Here is a 20,595-nt window from a genome sequence, read left to right as displayed (position 1 = left end):
CCCACTTCTTGCCTTCAAACAACCGCACAACCTCAAACAGACCATTGTCCGCAGCAAACTACCCAGCCTTCAGGAGAACAGTGACCAAGACACCACACAACCCTGCCACAGCAACCTCTGCAAGACGTGCCGGATCATCGACACAGATGCCATCATCTCACGTGAGAACACCATCCACCAGGTACACGGTACATACTCTTGCAACTCGGCCAACGTTGTCTACCTGATACGCTGCAAGAAAGGATGTCCCGAGGCATGGTACATTGGGGAAACTATGCAGACGCTGCGACAACGGATGAATGAACACCGCTCGACAATCACCAGGCAAGACTGTTCTCTTCCTGTTGGGGAGCACTTCAGCGGTCACGGGCATTCGGCCTCTGATATTCGGGTAAGCGTTCTCCAAGGCGGCCTTCGCGACACACGACAGCGCAGAGTCGCGGAGCAGAAACTGATAGCCAGGTTCCGCACACACAAGGACGGCCTCAACCGGGATATTGGGTTTATGTCACACTATTTCACATAAATATTTCTGCTTTTTTCCTCCTGAGTCTTTATCATGCGATCCTAGAATCAGAATTTATGTCACACTATTTGTAACTCCCACAGTTGCGTGGACCTGCAGAGTTTCACTGGCTGTCTTGTCTGGAGACAATACACATCTTTTTAGCCTGTCTTGATGCTCTCTCCACTCCCATTGTTTTGTTTCTTAAAGACTGGATTAGTTGTAAGTATTCGCATTCCAACCATTATTCATGTAAATTGAGTCTGTGTCTTATAAGTTCTGTTTGTGAACAGAATTCCCACTCACCTGAAGAAGGGGCTCAGAGCCTCGAAAGCTTGTGTGGCTTTTGCTACCAAATAAACCTGTTGGACTTTAACCTGGTGTTGTTAAACTTCTTACTGTGTCTCACAGCGCCAGGGACCCGGATTCGATTCCCGGCTTGGGTCACTGTCTGTGTGGAGTTTGCACGTTCTCCCCGTGTCTGCGTGGGTTTCCTCCGGGTGCTCCGGTTTCCTCCCACACTCCAAAGATGTGCGGGATAGGTTGATTGACCATGGTGAATTGTCCCTTAGTCAGGGGAACTAGCTAGGGTAAATGCATGGGGTTACGGGGCTCGGGCCTGGGTGCGATTGTGGTCGGTGCAGACTCGATGGGTCGAATGGCCTCCTCCTGTACTGTAGGGATTCAATGACTGTGAGGTGTTCCCAGGATTTTTACCTGGCGACAGTGAAGGAATGGTGGTATAGTTCCAGGATGGTGTACAGCCTGGAGGGGAACTTGCAGGTGTTCTCATATCTGTGCCACCCTTATTCTAGGTGGCAGAGATGACGGGTTTGAGAAGTGCTGTTGGGTGTTCTTTGGTGAGTTATTGCAGTGCATTCTGTCGATGGTATATGCTGCTACCAAGGTGTGCTTACACTGAAGGGAGTGGAGGTTTAAGGTGGTGGACGGGGTGCCAATCATGCAGGCTGCTGTGTCCTGGCTGGTGTCAATGAGGAATGTCACGTACGACAAGCAGGTATGACAACAAAAGGCAATCCGCTCACTCTGCCTGGTCCCCATCCCAGTGGCAAAGCTTAAAACTACTCCCAGCTTTCTTCCAATTTTCGTTCCACATTTTGCAGGTTCCTTGGGCTGGATTTTACTGGGTGCCCCTTCCCCATCACCCACCACTGGCTGAAATGTTGGCAGGGGAGGCCCCCCACCCTCCCTGGCTGAAATGTTGGCAGGGGAGGCCCCCCTCACCCTCCCCCCCCTCCGCCCCCCCCCCCCCCCCCCCCCCACCCCCGCCCCTCCCCCACATCCAACAGGCCCGGAGTTGGTGGTGGGAAGGATTTAATGGACTGTATTTTAATGGGCATAACGGTGGCACAGTGGTTAACACTGCTGCCTCACAGTGCCAGGTTCGATTCCCTAGCTTGGGTGACTGTCTTTGCAGAGTCTGCATGTTCTCCCCGTGTCTGCGTGGGTTTCCTCCGGGTGCTCTGGTTTCCTCACACACTCTAAAGATGTGCAGGATAGGTTGATTGGCCGTGCTGAATTGCCCCTTAGTGTCCTGGGATGCGTAGGTTAGAGGGATTAGCGGGGTAAATATCTGCGTTTACGGGGATAGGATCTGGGTGGGATTGTTGTTGGTACCGACTCAATGGGCCGTATGGCCTCCTTCTGCCCTGTAGGGCTCCTATGATTCAATGAGTGCCATAAAATCCAGCTCCTAGATTTGCAAATTATTTTGTAATTAATACAAGGAGTGCTGACCATTGCTACCTTGATAATTTCTGCTTTCTCTTCCTTTCCAGTGATGGGCATTCTAACCGTTGCCAATAACAGCTTCGCCCTTGACCTCCACCTGAGCCTCTGTAAAGATAATGGAACTGGGAATATTTTCTTTGCTCCGTTAAGTATCTCAACTGCTCTTGGTATGGTGTACCTGGGTGCTAAAGGCCACACCAGCAAACAAATGGCAAAGGTGAGTGCACTAAAAATTCTTTGTATAAATAGAGTCACAGAATTCTCCGACCTCGCCCACGGCTGGGATTCTCCAGTCCCGCTGCAATTAATGGAGATTTGACTGAGCGCTAAATTCTCCATTCTCACCAGTACAGGTAAAAAGTTAAAGTTTATTTATTACTGTCACAAGTGGGCTTACATTAACACTGCAATGAAATTACTGTGAAAATCCCCTAGTCGCCACATTCCGGCGCCTGTTCGGGTACACTGAGGGAGAATTTAGCACGGCCAATGCACCTAACCAGCACGTCTTTTGGACTGTGGGAGGAAACCGGAGCACCCGGAGGAAACCCACGCAGACACAGGGAGAATGTGCAAACTCCACACAGACAGTGACCCAAGCCTGGAATTGAACCCGGGTCCCTGGCGCTGGGGGGCAGCAGTGCTAACCACTGTGCCATCATGCCATGGGTAGTGGGACAGACTAGACTGGAGAATAGACTTTACAGCACAAAAGGAGGCCCTTGAACAAAAGCTAGTCTCGATGACCCAGAGAGCTCAAACCATACAGCGTTTGACTTCTGCAATATCTGTCTCTCTTTATCTACAGTAAGAAGTTTAACAACACCAGGTTAAAGTCCAACAGGTTTATTTGGTAGCAAAAGCCACACAAGCTTTCGAGGCTCTGAGCCCCTTCTTCAGGTGAGTGGGAATTCTGTTCACAAACAGAACTTATAAGACACAGACTCAATTTACATGAATAATGGTTGGAATGCGAATACTTACAACTAATCCAGTCTTTAAGAAACAAAACAATGGGAGTGGAGAGAGCATCAAGACAGGCTAAAAAGATGTGTATTGTCTCCAGACAAGACAGCCAGTGAAACTCTGCAGGTCCACGCAACTGTGGGAGTTACAAATAGTGTGACATAAATTCTGATTCTAGGATCGCATGATAAAGACTCAGGAGGAAAAAAGCAGAAATATTTATGTGAAATAGTGTGACATAAACCCAATATCCCGGTTGAGGCCGTCCTTGTGTGTGCGGAACCTGGCTATCAGTTTCTGCTCCGCGACTCTGCGCTGTCGTGTGTCGCGAAGGCCGCCTTGGAGAACGCTTACCCGAATATCAGAGGCCGAATGCCCGTGACCGCTGAAGTGCTCCCCAACAGGAAGAGAACAGTCTTGCCTGGTGATTGTCGAGCGGTGTTCATTCATCCGTTGTCGCAGCGTCTGCATAGTTTCCCCAATGTACCATGCCTCGGGACATCCTTTCTTGCAGCGTATCAGGTAGACAACGTTGGCCGAGTTGCAAGAGTATGTACCGTGTACCTGGTGGATGGTGTTCTCACGTGAGATGATGGCATCTGTGTCGATGATCCGGCACGTCTTGCAGAGGTTGCTGTGGCAGGGTTGTGTGGTGTCTTGGTCACTGTTCTCCTGAAGGCTGGGTAGTTTGCTGCGGACAATGGTCTGTTTGAGGTTGTGCGGTTGTTTGAAGGCAAGAAGTGGGGGTGTGGGGATGGCCTTGGCGAGATGTTCGTCTTCATCAATGACATGTTGAAGGCTCCGGAGGAGATGCCGTAGCTTCTCCGCTCCGGGGAAGTACTGGACAACGAAGGGTACTCTGTCCACTGTGTCCCGTGTTTGTCTTCTGAGGAGGTCGGTGCGGTTTTTCGCTGTGGCGCATTGGAACTGTTGATCAATGAGTCTAGCGCCATATCCTGTTCTTATGAGGGCATCTTTCAGCGTCTGGAGGTGTCTGTTGCGATCCTCCTCATCCGAGCAGATCCTGTGTATACGGAGGGCTTGTCCGTAGGGGATGGCTTCTTTAACGTGTTTAGGGTGGAAGCTGGAGAAGTGGAGCATCGTGAGGTTATCCGTGGGCTTGCGGTACAGTGAGGTGCTGAGGTGACCGTCCTTAATGGAGATGCGCGTGTCCAAGAATGCAACCGATTCCGGAGAGTAGTCTATGGTGAGCCTGATGGTGGGATGGAACTTGTTGATGTCATCATAGAGTTGTTTCAGTGATTGTTCACCATGAGTCCAAAGGAAGAAAATGTCATCGATGTATCTAGTGTATAGCACCGGTTGAAGGTCCCGTGCGGTGAAGAAGTCTTGTTCGAACCTGTGCATGAAGATGTTGGCATATTGAGGTGCAAATTTGGTCCCCATGGCTGTTCTTTATCTAACCATCTGTACCCTCTTTCTTATGCAACCCCTCCGGTATCTTAATCAAGTATCTATTAATCATCCGAGAATCTACACAAGGGTCAGTGCTGCAGAGGATTCAGTAGCATGGCAATTTCCTGGCTTAGTTTCAATGGTGTGGTTGGGTTGAGAAAAATTTCCTTGATTCCCCCTACCCTCAGAATGGCCATGGTTCTTTAAGGTGTTTTTATCCCTCCATCTCTCAGAGTGGGGGGACAGATAGGAGGTTCTGTGGCAGCGAAAGAGACCCACGGATGGTATGTTGCCTCCCAGGTGCCAGGGTCCGTGACGTCTCGGTCCGTGTTTTCAGGATCCTTAAGGGTGAGGGGGAACAGTCACAAGTCGTGTTACACATCGGTACCAACGACATAGGTAAGAGAAGGGACGGGGATTTAAAACAGGAATTTAGGAAGCTAGGGTGGAAGCTGAGAGCCAAGACAAACCATGTTGTCATCTCTGGTTTGTTGCCGGTGCCACGTGCTAGCGAGTTGAGGAACAGGGAGAGAGTGCAGATAAACACGTGGCTGCAGGGATGGTGTAGGAGGGAGGGTTTCAGTTACATAAATAATTGGAGCACATTCTGGGGAAGGTGGGACCTGTACAAACAGGATGGTTTGCACCTGAACCAGAGGGGCGCCAATATCCTGGGAGGGAAATTTGCTACGGCTCTTCGGGGGGGTTTAAACTAATTTGTCAGGGGGATGGGAAAACGAGCTGTAGTCCAGAGTCCAGTGTTGAGTGTAGTGAGGTACTGAGGAGGGTATCAAGGTCGCAGGAGTGTCCCGGCAGACAGGAAGGTGGGTTGAAGTGTGTCTACTTCAAAGCAAGGAGCATCCGGAATAAGGTCGGTGAACTTGGAGCATGGATTGGTACTTGGGACTACGATGTTGTGGCCATTACAGAGACGTGGTGAGAACAGGGACAGGAATGGTTGTTGGAAGTTTCGGGGTATAGTTGTTTCAGTAAGAGTAGGGAAGGTGGTAAAAGAGGTGGAGGAGTAGCATTGTTAATCAAGGATAGTTTAACGGCTGCAGAAAGGCAGTTCGAGGGGGATCTGCACACTGAGGTAATATGGGCTGAAGTTAGAAATAGGAAAGGAGCGGTCACGTTGTTAGGAGTTTTCTATAGGCCCCCAAATGGTAATAGAGATGTGGAGGAAGAAATTGCAAAGCAGATTATGGATAGGTGTGGAGGTCACAGGGTAGTTGTCATGGGTGACTTTAACTTTCCAAATATTGATTGGAACCTTTATAGGTCGAATAGTTCGGATGGGGCAGTTTTTGTGCAGTGTGTGCAGGAGGGTTTCCCGACACAGTATGTGGATAGGCCGACAAGAGGTGGGGCCACATTGGACTTGGTACTGGGTAATGAACCGAGCCAAGTGTTAGATTTGTTTGTGGGAGAGCACTTTGGAGATAGTGACCACAATTCGGTGTCTTTCATTATTGCAATGGAGAGGGATAGGGCCATACGGCAGGGCAAGGTTTATAATTGGGGGAGGGGTAATTATGATGCGATTAGGGAGCATAAGTTGGGAACAGAAACTGTCAGGGAAAGGCACAAATGAAAAGTGGAGCTTGTTCAAGGAACAAATACTGCGTGTCCTTGATAGGTATGTCCCTGTCAGGCAGGGAGGAAATGGCTGAGTGAGGGAACCATGGTTCACAAAAGAGGTTGAATGTCTTGTCAAGAGGAAAAAGGAAGCGTATGTAAGGATGAGAAAACAAGGTTCAGTTGGGTCGCTTGAGGGTTACAAGGTAGCAAGGAATGAGCTAAGAAAAAGGGCTTAGGAGAGCTAGGAGGGGGCATGAGAAGTCCTTGGCGGGTCGGATCAAGGAAAACCCCAAGGCTTTTTACTCTCATGTGAGAAATGAAAGAATGACGAGGGTGAGGTTAGGGCCGGTCAAGGATAGTAGTGGGAACTTGTGCATGGAGTCAGAAGAGATAGGAGAGGCGATGAATGAATACTTTTCTTCTGTGTTCACCAAGGAGAGGGACCATGTTTTTGAGGATAAGAGTGTGATACAGGCTGATAGACTGGAGGAGGTAGATGTTCTGAGGGAAGATGTATTAGCAATTTTGAAAAACCTGAGGGTCGATAAGTCCCCTGGGCCAGATGGGATATATCCTAGGATTCTTTGGGAGGCAAGGGGTGAGATTGCAGAGCCTTTGGCTTTGATCTTTGGGTCCTCACTGTCCACGGGGATCGTGCCAGAGGACTGGAGAGTGGCGAATGTTGTTCCTCTGTTCAAGAAAGGAAATAGGAATGACCCTGGTAATTATAGGCCGGTTAGTCTTACTTCGGTGGTCGGTAAGTTAATGGAAAAGGTCCTGAGGGATAGGATTTATGACCATTTGGAAAAATGCAGCTTAATCCGGGATAGTCAACACGGATTCGTGAAGGGTAAGTCTTGCCTCACAAATTTGATTGAATTCTTTGAGGAGGTAACTAAGTGTGTAGATGAAGGTAGAGCAATTGATGTCGTATACATGGATTTTAGTAAGGCGTTTGATAAGGTTCCCCATGGTCGGCTCATGAAGAAAGTAAGGAGGTGTGGGATAGAGAGAAATTTGGCCGAATGGATAAGTAACTGGCTATCTCATAGAAGACAGAGGGTGGTAGTGGATGGAAAATTTTCAGACTGGAGACCAGTTACCAGCGGTGTACCACAGGAATCAGTGCTGGGTCCTCTGTTATTTGTGATTTTTATCAATGACTTGGAGGAGGGGACTGAAGGGTGGGTCAGTAAATTTGCTGATGACACCAAGATTGGTGGAGTAGTGGATGAGGTGGAGGGCTGTTGTAGGCTGCAAAGAGACATAGATAGGATGCAGAGCTGGGCTGAAAAATGTCAGATGGATTTTAACTCTCATAAGTGCGAGGTGATTCATTTTGGTAGGACAAATTTTAATCCGAATGCAGGGTCAACGGCAGGGTTCTGAGGAATGTGGAGGAACAGAGAGATCTTGGGGTTCATATCCACAGATCTCTGAAGATTGCCACTCAAGTGGATAGAGCTGTGAAGAAGGCCTATAGTGTGTTAGCGTTTATTAACAGGGGGTTGGAGTTTAAGAGCCGTGGGGTTATGCTGCAACTGTACAGGACCTTGGAGACCACATTTGGAATATTGTGTGCAGTTCTGGTCACCTCACTATAAGAAGGATGTGGAAGCATTGGAGAGAGTGCAGAGGAGATTTACCAGAATGCTGCCTGGTTTGGAGGGTAGGTCTTATGAGGAAAGGTTGAGGGAGCTAGGGCTTTTCTCTTTAGAGCGGAGGAGGATGAGAGGCGACATGAGGTTTATAAGATGATGAGGGGGATAGATAGAGTGGACGTTCAGAGACTATTTCCTCGGGTGGATGTAGCTGTTACTAGGGGGCATAACTATAAGGTTCATGGTGGGAGATATAGGAGGGATGTCCGAGGTAGGTTCTTTACTCAGAGAGTGGTTGGGGTGTGGAATGGACTGCCTGCTGTGATAGTGGAGTCGAACACTTTCGGAACTTTCAAGCGGTTATTGGATAGGCACAGGGAGCACACCAGAATGATAGGGAGTGTGATAGCTTGATCTTGGTTTTGGACAAAGCTCGGCACAACATCGAGGGCCGAAGGGCCTGTACTGTGCTGTACTGTTCTATGTTCTAAGATCACGTGGTTTTTAGTGTGGGGTGGGGAAGAGTGTATGTATTGTGATATACAAGGTATGAAGGTTGTAAGAGACTATCTGGATGGGCCTGAGGGTCTTTACCTGGCAGTCAGTGCCATTTGTAAGATGCTCCCACTTGTGGGGTGGTCACCAAACTAGGCGGGGGACCACAAATCAAATAAAAACAAGAAACAGTCTCTGGAAATCCTCAAGCAACATCCGTGGAGAGAGCGCAAAAAGAGTTAACATTGGATTTGAGCGATCCCAGAAATTCCCACCCAACATCAACAGACCTTTGGCTGGTCCGTCAAATTTTCTGTCCCGCCTGCGACGATTCCCGCCACGGGCAGGAGTGAAAAATCCCAGCTGTTAACGCTGTTTCTCTCCATAGATGTGGCCATAAATAAGATGTCTGAGAAATGTCTTTACCCAGAGTGGTGAGAATGTAGAATTGCTGCTGCAGGGAGTGGCTGAGGGGAATAATGTAGATCCATTGAAAGGGGGTTAATGGAATTGAAGGATGTCATGTAGGTAAGGGGCATGAACACTGGCACAGACCAGTTGGGCCAAATGGCCTGCTTCTCTGTTGTAAATTCTACAAACTTCTGCAACATGGGCGGCATGGTGGCACAGTGGTTAGCACTGCTGCCTTACAGCGTCAGGGACCCGGGTTCAATTCCCGTCTCGGGTCACTGTCTGTGTGGAGTTTGCACATTCTCCTTGTGTCTGCGTGGGTTTCCTCCGGGTGCTCCGGTTTCCTCCCACATTCTGAAAGACGTGTTGGTGAGGTGCATTGGCCCGAACAGGCGCCGGACTGTGGTGACTAGGGGAATTTCACAGTGATGTCATTGCAGTGTTGATGTAAGCCTTACTTGTGACTAATAAATAAACTTTTAACATAGTTAGTTTGGCAGTGTATTCAACCAAAGAGATTATTACCAGAGAGCAGAACTCTTTGCTTTCTTGGCAAATACAGAAACACAGAAAATAGGGGCAGGAGGAGGCCATTCAGCCCTTTGAGCCTGCTCCACCATTCGTTCTGACCATGGCTGATCATCCAACTCAGTAACCTGTTCCCGCTGCCACCCCCCCCCCCCCACCCCCTACCTCCCCAGTATCCTCTGATCCCTTTAACCCCAAGAGCTATATTTAACTCCTTCTATGATAGTTCCTCACACAAGTGCAAATTATTCAATCCGACTCTCTGCTGGGAGAGCTCAGGAGTGGGAACTCTGGCAGATTAATTCTTCTGGAGGTCAGAGAATCTTTGAACAGTTGCCTTGCCCGGATGTAATCAGTTGATTCTCACAGGGTAAGAATCCGTGCTGTACAACATTGAGGTACTATCCATTGGAGAGTTAGGATACGGCGTGTAATTGAGGGGTAGAATGAGGAGGAATAATCTGACCTTAGTCGATTGTGCTTTCTGCTGAAGGATCCATGAATATTCTACTTGAGAGCAGTGGATAAGATCCATCAGCTATGTGACAGCAGGTTTTTGATATGATTGGATAAATGTTTATTGGCATCCAGGAACATTTCTCTGCTAAATCCGTTGCCAATTTCCATCACTCCCCTATTGACGGCCATGGGCCCAAATGCCTGGAACTCACTCTGTAAAACTCTCTGCTTCCCTACCTCCTTCGAAACGCTCTTTGAAAATCTCCCTTTTTTAACTGTCCGAATATCTCCTTGTCTGTTTTGGTGTCAAATTTTGGCCGGCTACGCTCTAGTGAAGTGCTTCGGAACGATTTCGACAAATCCAGGTTCATAAAGGTGAGAGCTGAGTGCCCAATGGGAAAAAATACTCAACTCTACAACACTGACATCTCATCCTACTGAGCGACCAAAACAAAAGTCAATGAAATGCTTGAATGCAAAAGGTTTTGTGATTTGATTTATTATTGTCACATGTATTAGTATAGAGTGGAAAGCATTGTTTCTTGCGCAGACAAAACATTAATAGAGCACATAAGGGAGAAGGAAAGGAGAGAATGCAGAATGAAGTGTTATAGTCACAGCTAGGATGTAGAGAAAGATCAACTGAATGTGAGGTAGGTCCATTCAAAAGTCTGATGGCAGCAGGGAAGAAGCTGTTTTTGAGCCGGTTGGTACGTGATCTCAGACTTTTGTATCTTTTTCCCAGCAGAAGAAGGTGGAAGAGAGAATGTCCGGGGTGCGTGGGGTCCTTAATTATGCTGGCTGCTTTGCCGAGGCAGCGGGAAGTGTAGACAGAGTCAATGGATGGGAGGCTGGTTTGCGTGATGGGTTGGGCTACGGAAAAGTGCTCACGGCCAAGTTTTCGAAGTGAATTTGACACCTGTTCTTGCTTGTAGGTGCTGCATTTCGATAGAGAAGGACACATCCATTCGGAATTCCAGAGACTGCAATCAGATTTGAATAACCTTGGCTGTTCCTGTCTTCTGAAAGTGGCAAATGGTCTCTATGTGGAAAAAAGCTTCAACTTACATCCCGTAAGATGCGATAGAGGATAGTTAAATAAGAAAGTGTTCAGATATTGTATTAAGTCTGGTTTTGGAAGGCGATGGGGTGGGAATGAGCCCATTCTGACCTTTGGACGGGATGTTAAACTGAGCCCCTCCTCCCACCTCAGTACCTCACCCCACGACCCCCAGGTGTAAAGGATCCCGTGGCACTATTCTGTCAAAGGGCCGGGCAGTTATCCCTCGCCTGACTATCCCTCAATCAACATCGCAAAAAACAGATAATCTGATCTTTGTCACATTGCTTTTTGTGGGATCTTCCTTCGAGTCCCCACAGTGCACAAAGAGGCCATTCGGCCCATCAAGCCTGCCTTCCTGCTCCACCTTGATTAAATCCGTGCAGGAAGATCGATGGAAGGCCTTTCCGCCCCCACCAATTAACCCAGAGATGGACTGGGGCCTCGTCATGGGGTGGGGGTGGGTGGGGGGGTGGAGTGGAGGCACAACAGGCAAACAAGTTGCTTGTGGCCATTTGTGCATTGACGTTTAGAGTCCTCGTAATCTGTGCCTCGCACATCAGGAACAGTAAAGTGTCCATCATATTTATAAATAACCCAGTTGACGTTGTTATCATCACAAATGGGATTATATGACTTTTGTTCGCAGGCTTTTTATTGGGGAGAGGGGTGTCCCTCATTCAAAGACCTTCAATGCCTGATTAAGGGACCCATCACTGGGAAGTTGTGGGTGCGGCAGAGGGTGAGGTGGGGGGCGGGGGGGGGGGTGCATAACCCAGTTCCTGCCATCATTCACCTGTGGCCTGGAGTCCAGTGTTGACCCTCGGCTTTGGGTGGGTGTAGTACCAGCGGTGGCCACTGCCTCCCCAGAGGCGCTGCTGTTCAATAGAGCAGCTAGCCTCTGATTGGCTACAAGTCGGTCAAGAACCGCCCCCCCCCCTCCCACCATCACCATCACCTCCATTATCCCGGTGCAATTCGAGAAACTGCAGAGTTCATTTGAGTTGAACTGCAGAGTTCATCCTGCCATCATTCACCTGTGGCCTGGAGTCCAGTGTTGACCCTCGGCTTTGGGTGGGTGTAGTACCAGCGGTGGCCACTGCCTCCCCAGAGGCGCTGCTGTTCAATAGAGCAGCTAGCCTCTGATTGGCTACAAGTTGGTCAAGAACCGCCCCCCCCCCTCCCACCATCACCATCACCTCTATTATCCCGGTGCAATTCGAGAAACTGCAGAGTTCATTTGAGTTTATTTTGGAACTGGCAAAAAAGGTGGCACACCCGAGAAACCTTTCAACAAAACTAAATTTAAATTGAAGTTGGCATAATTTGTTTAAGGATGAACAAAGAACAATACAGCACAGGAATAGGCCCTTCGGCCCTCCAAGCCCGTGCCGCTCCCTGGTCCAAACTAGACCATTCTTTTGTATCCCTCCATTCCCACTCCGTTCCTATGGCTGTCTAGATAAGTCTTAAATGTTCCCAGTGTGTCCGCCTCCACCACCTTGCCTGGCAGCGCATTCCAGGCCCCCACCACCCTCTGTGTAAAATATGTCCTTCTGATATCTGTGTTAAACCTCCCCCCCTTCACCTTGAACCTATGACCCCTCGTGAACGTCACCACTGACCTGGGGAAAAGCTTCCCACCGTTCACCCTATGGGGAGCAAAGCAACAGAATTCAGATCCAGATAGGTGTCTGTCTCGATTGTTTTCTAGACAATGTAAGGGAGTTGGGATGGGAGTCAGGGATGAGAGGAGGGAAGATGGGTGTGGAGTGGCAGATGGGAGTGGCAGATGGCACATGAAGAAGGGGCAAGATGGGAATGCATCAGTGGGATGGCATGACATGGGATGGGGATCTTAAACACAGTTGTTGCAATAAGGGGCAATGTTGCTCTGGGGACATGGCTTCGAATCCCACCATGGCAGCAAGTGGAATTTAAATTCAATTTATAAAATCCAGGATTTATAGCCAGGCCCTGCAATGATGACCATTGTCGGTTGTCTGACTCACTAATATCTTTTAGGGAAGGAAATCTGCCGTCCTTACCCAGTCTGGCCTACATGTGACTCCAGACCCATAGCAATGTGGTTAGCTCTTAACTGCCCAGCAAGCCACTCAGTTCAAGGGCAATTGGAGATGGACAACAAATGCCGGCCTTGCCAGCGATGCCCACAACCCATGAAAATATTTTAAAAATTATAAATAAAGAGGATGGTGAATCTGCGGAATTCAGAAGGCTGTGGAGGTCAGGTCATTCAAACTAATTCTTGGGACAGATTGACTGAAACTGGGGAGACGAGGATCCGAGGGCACCGCCTCAGAATAAAGGCCAACTCTTTAGAACCGAGATGAGGAGGAATTTCTTCAGCCAGAGGTGGTGAATCTGTGGAACTCATTGCTGCAGAAGGCTGTGGAGGCCGGGTCATTGAGTGTATTTAAGACAGAGATAGATAGGGTCTTGATTGGTAAGGGGGTCGAAGGTTATGGGAAAAAGGCGGGAGAATGGGGTTGAGAAATATATCAGCCATGTTGGAATGGTGAAGCAGACTCGATGGGCCGAATGGCCTAACTCTGCTCCTTAATCTTATGGTCAATATAATGCTACTGTGGATCTTTGTTAATGTAAAGGTGAAAATTAGTTATCACATAAGATCAATGAGCTGAATAAGTCAATATTTCACGTCTCAAATATAGTCATATCTGAATTACATATGGTGCAAATATGTTTAATATCAATTCACACAGAACAACAGAATGTGGAATATGTCAGGGCCATTGAGCTTGTCCATTATACCTGGTCCGAGATGACAATGTTTCACTTCCCCCGAATCCATATCTCTGCTTGCTGATTTTTGCATTTTCCCGCCGACTTCACTGCTGTGTTTCAATGTGTTCCTTGTTCTGTTGGTGTTTTTTTTTAAACAGGAATACCTTAAATCCGTGTCGAAGTTCTACCGAACCGAAGTTACCGCTGTTGATTTTGCAGGAAGGTCCGAGGAGGCCAGAATCCAGATCAACTTGTGGGTGAAAGGACAGACTGAGGGTAAAGTGAGGTTGTCAAAGCTAATGATGGTGTCGGTCCGTCAGTGAACGGCGGTGAAGAAGTCCCTCAAATCTCCCGTTAAATTCGTTTATGAATCAATCGCTTCTTGGCCTTTTGGCTAAGATGCAAATGAGATCAAGCCTTGGAGGTGGAGACGTCTGCCTACTCCAATCAGCTTGGCTCATGTAGATCAGGCCCAAGACAGGGTAAAGGGTTGCATACCCTGTCTTGTCAGCTTGGATCGGAAATGTCTCAACTTGTTGAGACTCTGAATTGGACTTGATTTGATTGAATTGGAAAAGTATTTAAAAAAATGTTTTTTAAGTCTATGAATCAATCAGTTCCTGTTAAGAATCAGTAAATACGTCTTGGCCTCCCCCTGCCGTCGATCCCCCTCCCCCTGTCCCTCCCTGCTATCCTCCCCCTACCACTGCCAGCCTCCTCTCACCACCTTCTCACAAGTAAGTAAGCTTACATTCACACTGCAATGAAGTTACTGTGAAAATCCCCTAGTCGCCACACTCCGGCGCCTATTCTGAGAGAGAATTTAGCATGGCCAATGCACCTAATCAGCACGTCTTTCAGACTGTGGGAGGAAACCCACTCAGACACGGGGAGAATGTGCAGACTCTGCAAGGACAGCGACCCAAACCGGGAACCGAACCCAGCTCCCTGGTGCTGTGAGACAGCAGTGCTAACCACTGTGCCACCATGCGAGCAGGTGCCAGAGGACAAAGGGCTAGATGGTCTTGGAGTCCAGTTCAGCCAACCTGACCCCTGCCAGGGTCCCTTTGGCTCGTCATCGCCTCCCCTGATTGGCCGGGAAACCCAGAAGTGAGATGTTAATTCCTGGCCGGGTTGGAGAGACAGGAAAGGTTCAATCACCAACAGGATCCCGACCCACTCGCAGCCAATAGGCTTTCAGGACCAGGTAACAGTTGGGGGTTTCAGAGCGGGGAGGGTAGGTGAGGCTCAGGGGAGCGATGGAGGATGGACATTGAGGTTTGGGGTGTTGGCTAGAAGCTGAGGGGAGGAGGAAGGTCCTGCGGTTATTGGGCTTTAAGCAGTGGAGTGGCGCCCAACGTTAAAAGGGGGTTTCTGATGCTCTCACCTGAGGCCTGAATCCAATTATTTTCAGACTTCTACAGACTCCAAGACCCCTCCCGCCAGCCTGAAAAAGCGGCTGGGCGGGAAACAGCCCTTCAGAGGCTGATGATTGGCCACCTATGGGGGTCTCAGTGGGGTAAGGGGTGGATGGGCTGGCTGAGGTCTCACCTGCCCCAGCAGGGAATAGCAGAGAGATCGGAGTGGGAACCCAGTGGGAAGCCCATCCGAGGAATTTTACCCTCAAAGCTCGTGTCCCCCTCCCCACACGCACAAGGGTGGGCATGGTGGCACAGTGGTTAGCACCGCTGCCTCACAGAGCCAGGGACCTGGGTTCAATTCTGGCCTCGGGTCACTGTCTGTGTGGAGTTTGCACGTTCTCCCTGGGTGGGTTTCCTCCGGGTGCTCCAGTTTCCTCCTACAGTTCAAAGATGTGCGGGTTAGGTTGATTGGCCATGCTAAATTGCCCCTTAGTGTTGGGGGATTATCAAGTTAAACATGTAGGTTTATGGAGATAAGGCCTGGGTGGGATTGTTGTCGGCACAGACTCAATGGGCCGAATGGCCTCCTTCTGCACTGTAGGGCTTCTATGAACAAACCCACCTGCGGAGAAATGTGAAATTCTGCCCATAAGAAATGTTTCACAATTGAGACTAGAGCTGGGAGCCTCAAGTATAAGACTGTCACAACAAATTCAGAAGTGGGTGGCATGGTGGCACAATGGTTAGCACTGCTGCCCCACAGCACCAGGGACCCAGGTTCAATTCCAGCCTCGGGTCACTGTCTATGTGGAGTTTGCACATTCTTCCCATGTCTGCATGGGTTTCCTCCAAGTGCCCCAGTTTCCTCCCACAATCCAAAGATGTGCGGGTTAGGTGGATTGGCCATGCTAAATTGACCCTTCGTGTCAGGGGGATTAACAGGGTAAATACGTGGGGTTACGTGGCTAGGGACTGGGTGGGATTGTTGTCAGTACAGGCTCGATGGGCCAAATGGCCTCCCTGTGCACTGTAGGGATTCTAAGATTCTACGAATTCAGGAGAAATGTCTTTCCCCAGAGTGGTTAGAATGCGGAACTTGCTGCCACAAGAGGGAATCATAGAATCTACAGTGCAGAAGGTGGCCATTCAGCCCATCGAGTCTGCACCAACAACAATCCCACCCAGGTCCTATCCCCATAACCCCACATATTTACTCTCCTAGTCCCCCTGACACTAAGGGGAATTTATCATGGCCAATGGAAGTAGAATAGACAGTGTAAACTAGATAAGTGCACGAGAGAGAATGAACTAGAAGGATAAGGTTCAATGAGGGGCAGACCTGGGGGGATCATGTGAAACATAAAACACTGACATAGATCCGATGGGCCAAATGGCCTGTTTCTGTGCTGCAAGTACTTTTAAAATGCTGCAACTATTTTGAACAATAATAAATGTTGTGCACCATTTAACCGTAGGTAAGATCCCAGACTTGGTAGCCGAAGGCACAATTGATGAGGAGTCAAAGCTCGTTCTTGTGAATGCCATCTACTTCAAAGGGAACTGGGAGAAGAAATTTGACGAAGGTGATACTCGGGAAAGACCATTCAGAGTCACAAAGGTCCGGTAATTTGACAGAATGTGATTCAAGCAAAGTTTTACATTTATTACAGGCGGTTAGTAAACTTTAAATAAAAACCTCCTTCCCCAGGATGAGTCGAAGCCAGTGAAAATGATGTGTCAGAAAGGAATGTTTAACACGGCTTACATCGAGGAGGTTGCAACTAATATCCTGGAGCTCCCTTACATTCAGAATGAGCTGAGTATGATCATCCTGTTACCTGATGAAATCGGTGGACTGGACAAGGTACGGTTTAAGAATGTGTTCTTGGGATGTTTATTGCCTGTTCTGATTGCCCTCGAGAAGGTGGTGCTGCAGGGGCATTCATCACAGAATCCTACAGTGCAGAAGGAGGCCACTCGGCCCATCGAGTCTGCACTGACCACAATCCCACCCAAACCCTATCCCCATAATCCCACACATTTACCCTAGCTAATTCCCCCCGACACTGAGGGGCAATTTAGCATGACCAATCCACTTAACCCGTACGTCTTTGGACTGTGGGAGGAAACCGGAGCACCCGGAGGAAATCCACAGAGACACGGGGAGAATGTGCAGTCTCCACTCAGACAGTGACCCAAGCCGGGAATCGAACCCAGGTCCCTGGCGTTGTGAGGCAGCAGTGCTAACCACTGTGCCACCGTGCCGCGCCCCTGTGGGTGGAGCTACATCACCAAATGTGGTGTAGCTCCAGTCACAGTGAGATTAGGAAGTTCCAGGAATTTTTAACCCAGTATTGGTGAAGGAACGGTGATGCGCTCTCACCAAGTAGGGGTGGCACGGCAGCACAGTGGTTAGCACTGCTGCCTCACAGCGCCAGCCACCCGGGTTCAATTCCAGCCTCATGCGATTGTCTGTGTGGAGTTTTCACATTCTCCCTGTGTCTCCCACAGAAAGATGTGTGCGTTAGGTTGATTGGCTAGTGTCAGGGGGATTAGCAGGGTATATATGTGGTGTTACGGGGATAGGGCCTGGGTGGGATAGTTGTCGGTGCAGACTCAATGGACCGAATGATCTCCTTCTGCACTGTAGGGATTCGATGATTCTAAGTGCGCTTCCTGGAGGGGAACTTTCAGGTGATGATGATGTTTCCATGCGTTTGTTTTCCTTGTCCTCCTCTGTGGTAAAGATCACGGGCATCGATCGTGTGGATGTGGAGTGGATGTTTTGTCTTGTTGGCGAATCTAGAACTAGGGGGTCACTGTTTAAAAATAAAGGGTCGCTCATTTAAGATAGAGATGAGGAGAAATATTTTCTCTGAGGATGGTGAGTCTCTGGAACGCTCTTCCTCAAAAGGTGGTGGAAGCAGAGTCTTTGGGATATTTTTAAGGCAGAGGTGGATAGATTCTTGATTAACAAGGGAGTGAAAGGTTATCGGGGGTAGGCTGGAATGTGGGGTTGAGGTTACAATCAGATCAGCCATGATCTTATTAAATGGCAGAACAGGCTCACGGGGCGAGTGGCCTACTCCTAATTCATATGACTGTTTGGAAGATGATGTCGCAGGAGTCTCGGTTAGTTCAATATTTTTTTTTCCCTCATTCCTGGGACATGGGTGTCACTGGCTGGCCAGCATTTATTGCCCACCCTTAGTTGCCTTTGGAGGGCAGTTGAGAGTCAACCACATTGCTGTGGCTCTGGAGTCACATGTAGGCCAGACTAGGCAAGGACAGCAGATTTCCTCCTCTAAAGGACATTAGTGAACCAGATGGGTTTTTCCAACAATCGACAGTGGTTTCATGGTCACCAGTAGATTCCTAATTCCAGGTATTTTTTTATTGAATTGAAATTCCACCATCTGCCGTGGCGGGATTTGAATCCGGATCCACAGAACATTAGCTGAGTGGCTGGATGGATAGTCTAGCGATAATACCACTAGGCCATCGCCCCCCCTATTGTGATAAAACTGGCTAAAACAAGGCAGACGTGTTTGTTTGAAACATGTTTACATTCTTATGAATTGTCATGGAGTTGTGGAAATAGGATGTTTGTATTATTCTTAATTTTTAAAAAAACCTTGTCATTACCTCCCTCTAAAAGGCAATGTAACAACTGATCATTACCAGAAATATGAGGAATGGAATAAATTCAATTGTCACCAGACTGATTCTGGAAAGGCGTAGCAACCTCAGTGAACCCGAACGGGCACCGGAGTGTGGCGACTGGGGGATGTTCACAGTAACTTCATTGCAGTGTGAATGTAAGCCTACTTGTGACTAATAAATAAACTTTATTTTCCACTGGGTGGGGAATGGCAATGGGACAGATATTTGGGGAAGTTTAGCTGGAGGGTCCTGTCACATTGTGCATGACCCTCTCACAGCTGAAGAGAATTGGAGAGGCAAGGTTAATCAGCAACAACAGGCTTTGTTGTCAAATGCTGGGCCAGGCCAGTATGGAGTTCCTGGAAAAGGTCAGAGTTCGTTTCTCTCATCCAGCATTGATTTGTTCTCCATTTTAGCTGCAGAGAAAGCTGACATATGACAAGCTATCGCAATGGACCAGCCCGGAAAACCTGGATCTTTCCGAGATAATCGTCCACCTGCCTAAATTCACCCTGGAAGGAAGCTATGACCTGAGGTCCACGCTTTCCGCCTTGGGAATGTCAGAGGCTTTCGATTTGCAAAATGCCGATTTCTCCGGGATGACAGAGGCGGATGTCCTGTCCTTGTCCAAAGTCATTCACAAGTCCTTTGTGGAGATTCATGAGGAAGGAAGTGAGGCAGCAGCCAGCACAGAGGTTACCATGACGTTTCGATGCTTCAGCTTCACTGAGGAGTTCATAGCTGATCATCCTTTCCTATTTTTCATCAGACACAATAAAACGCAAAGCATCTTATTCTTTGGACGCTTCTCGTCACCTTAGAAAGAAGCTCAGTAAACATCCACAACATAAGAACATCAAAACTAGGAGCAGGAGTAGGCCATCTGGCCCCTTGAGCCTGCTCCGCCATTCAATAATGGCTGATCTTTTTGTGGACTCAGCTCCACTTACCCGCCCGCTCACCCTTAATTCCTTTACTGTTCAAAAATCTATCTATCTCTGCCTTAAAAACATTCAATGAGGTAGCCTCAACTGCTTCACTGAGCAGGGAATTCCACAGATTCACAACCCTTTGGATAAAGAAGTTCCTCCTCAACTCAGTCGTAAATCTGCTCCCCCTTATTTTGAGGCCATACCCCCTAGTTCTTGTTTCACCCGCCAGTGGAAACAACTTTCCTGCTTCTATCTTATCTATTCCCTTCATAATCTTATATGTTTCTGTAAGATTTCCCCTCATTCTTCTGAATTCCAATGAGTATAGCCCCAATCTACTCAGTCTCTCCTCATAAACCAACTCTCTCAACTCCAGAATCAACCTAATGAATCTCCTCTGCATCCCCTCCAGTGCCAGTATATCCTTTCTCAAGTAAGGAGACCAAAACTGTACACAGTACTCCAGATGTGACCTCAGTAGCACCTTATACAGCCGCAACATAATCTCGCATGTTTTTAAACTCCATCCCTCCAGCAATGAAGGACAAAATTCCATTTGCCGCCTAATTATCTGCTTGTGGAAGGGAATTCTTAAACTGCTCATTTATAGGCAGAATGCAGTCTTTCAGAGGACAAAGAATCAGTAAGGTGTTAAATGATTACAGAGCAAGCTCACAGCTTACACACATGTGGATGCAGTAAATTAATCAAAACAAATTATGATTTTAAAACGTATATGCTGATATTAACGTATTTCAAATGTATTGTTCATCTTAGTCAAGCTAAGTTACTGAAAGGCATGGGGTTCGGAGTCAATAGTTTAAAACCAAAGGTCTGGGAACCGGTCTTATCGGGTGGCATTCTTAGAGGGAATGCATTACCCAACAATATAGAATCATAGAATCCTATAGTGCAGAAGGAGGCCCATCAAGTCTGCACCGACCACAATCCCACCCAGGCCCTATTCCCATAACCCTATGCATTTACCCTAACTAGTCACCCTGACACTAAGGGGCAATTTAGCATGGCCAATCCACCTAACCCGCACATCTTTAGACTGTGGGAGGAAATCGGAACACCCAGAGGAAACCCACGC

General features: G+C 48.3%; 1 protein-coding gene across 1 annotated transcript; it reads left to right on the top strand.

Moving 5' to 3' along the window:
* Positions 1–2,306: 2,306 nt before the first annotated feature.
* Positions 2,307–19,493, top strand: LOC144479915 (leukocyte elastase inhibitor-like). Its single transcript, XM_078198968.1, has 6 exons — positions 2,307–2,474; positions 10,650–10,787; positions 13,702–13,819; positions 16,380–16,522; positions 16,613–16,768; positions 18,984–19,493. The coding sequence occupies exons 1-6, from the start codon at positions 2,307–2,309 to the stop codon at positions 19,386–19,388; spliced, it is 1,128 nt and encodes a 375-aa protein (XP_078055094.1). The 3' UTR covers positions 19,389–19,493.
* Positions 19,494–20,595: the final 1,102 nt, after the last annotated feature.

The sequence above is a fragment of the Mustelus asterias genome, chromosome 2, assembly GCF_964213995.1.
Source record: "Mustelus asterias chromosome 2, sMusAst1.hap1.1, whole genome shotgun sequence".
In the NCBI taxonomy this organism is placed as follows: domain Eukaryota; kingdom Metazoa; phylum Chordata; class Chondrichthyes; order Carcharhiniformes; family Triakidae; genus Mustelus; species Mustelus asterias.
The sequence above is the reverse complement of the archived record's forward strand: the minus strand, read 5'-3'. Positions and strand labels throughout refer to the sequence as shown.

Excerpts from the sequence above, each read along its gene's own strand:
- LOC144479915 (XM_078198968.1), top strand. The coding sequence starts at position 2,307 with ATGGGCATTCTAACCGTTGCCAATAACAGCTTCGCCCTTGACCTCCAC. Across the intron at positions 10,788-13,701 it reads AAAGCTTCAACTTACATCCC|GAATACCTTAAATCCGTGTC; the intron begins GTAAGATGCGAT and ends TTTTTTAAACAG. Across the intron at positions 13,820-16,379 it reads GGTGAAAGGACAGACTGAGG|GTAAGATCCCAGACTTGGTA; the intron begins GTAAAGTGAGGT and ends ATTTAACCGTAG.